A 1,325-nucleotide genomic window follows, 5' to 3' on the forward strand; every position below is an offset into this window, starting at 1 on the left:
CTCCCTGGCTGGCCAGTGCCAGCCTCACTGCGGGACAGCGGCCGGCAGCCCCTCCGCGGCCATGGAGCGGGCTCCAAACCTGGTAGGTGACTGCAGGGCGGCTAGGGGCTCACTCCTTGTTTTCCTTCTTTAATATGAGTATTTGCACACTTGTTTATGGGTGACTACCTGGGTTTGTTTGCTTTGGAGTTGCACGCTGTGACCTGCCAGGGCCATCGCTGACCCGCCTGGCACAGCCAGGATGCAACAGCCTCTGAGAACAAAGCTGTGACGGACGGTCCAGCACCAGAGGGGGGAAAAGAGCCCCGGCTGAGCTGTCCGTGCCCTGGGACACCGCACCCCATGGGCAGGGCTGGGGGACAGCGGGCAGGGCTGCAGGCAGGGTGCGGGGCTGCCTGTGGCCGGCTGCAGGGACACGAATAGCAGGGAACAGGACTACAGAAAGCAACTTTGTTCACTGCTGGGCAGCCTGCCGGGTGTCAGCACACGGGAGCACGGCCCTGCGAGGCCGGAGGGAGAAGGAAAGGAAAAAGCATCTTTCTTTCTCTCTCACCGTCCTCGGAGCACAGAGGGAGGGAGAGGAGGGTTTGGATAAAGATCCCATTCTTGACGGTCTCATCTCTAAGGCTCCTTTTAAACCAGAGGCTGGCTAGGTACTGCCTGAGCTGGGGGTGTACCCATCATCCCAGCACCAGCTGCTTCGGGGCAGGCAGGGAAGGGACTGGGCACGACTCAGGCAGGGACACTTTGCAGAATGCAAATTGCCAGCTGCAACCAGGGGAAAGGGCTTTGCAGCCACACAGCTGGGGCTTGGGCTAGGGGCTCACCATGACCATGTGCCCACCACCCCTGCAAACTGCCCTCGTGCTTCCACGGGTCTCACCCACTGGCCAGCGCTGCTGTTTGGGGGTTGTGTGTGCCAACCCAAAGTCAATGTGGTCCTGCCATGGCCTGGCGACCCGTGGGAAGTGGGAGAGCCCCCCTTCCACACCAGCCCTACTCCGTTCCACACGAGTCCCCTGGACCGGACAGCCACGCACCATCCTTCCTCCTCAGCTTCTCCTCTGCATCTTCACCTTTGCCATGGTCCTGGTCCCTGAAGCGAAGGACCAAAGCAAGGCAGCGAAGGGCAGGAGAAGGGGCCCAGCCCGGCCCCCCACAGCCACCCCCGCCCTGGCCTGGGCCCCAGATGACTCCTACACCTCCATGGCAGACTACGAGCACAGCATCCAGGACATGGTGCACCAGCTGAGGAACAGCTCCGAGCCAGGAGACACCAAGTGCCAGGTCAACCTGAGGCTCTGGAGGTCCAACCGGAGGAGCCT

General features: G+C 62.1%; 1 protein-coding gene across 1 annotated transcript in view; it reads left to right on the plus strand.

Annotated features, from left to right (window-relative positions):
• Positions 1–61: 61 nt before the first annotated feature.
• Positions 62–1,325, plus strand: part of IL17B (interleukin 17B) — a 1,743-nt gene continuing 479 nt past the window's right edge. The window contains 2 exon segments of the mRNA XM_010074509.1: positions 62–82; positions 1,057–1,325. The exon segment at positions 1,057–1,325 is cut by the window's right edge and continues 8 nt beyond it. Coding sequence (XP_010072811.1) covers positions 62–82; positions 1,057–1,325 — 290 coding nt within the window.

This window comes from Pterocles gutturalis, unplaced genomic scaffold (genome assembly GCF_000699245.1).
Source record: "Pterocles gutturalis isolate BGI_N339 unplaced genomic scaffold, ASM69924v1 scaffold23757, whole genome shotgun sequence".
Classification (NCBI taxonomy): domain Eukaryota; kingdom Metazoa; phylum Chordata; class Aves; order Pterocliformes; family Pteroclidae; genus Pterocles; species Pterocles gutturalis.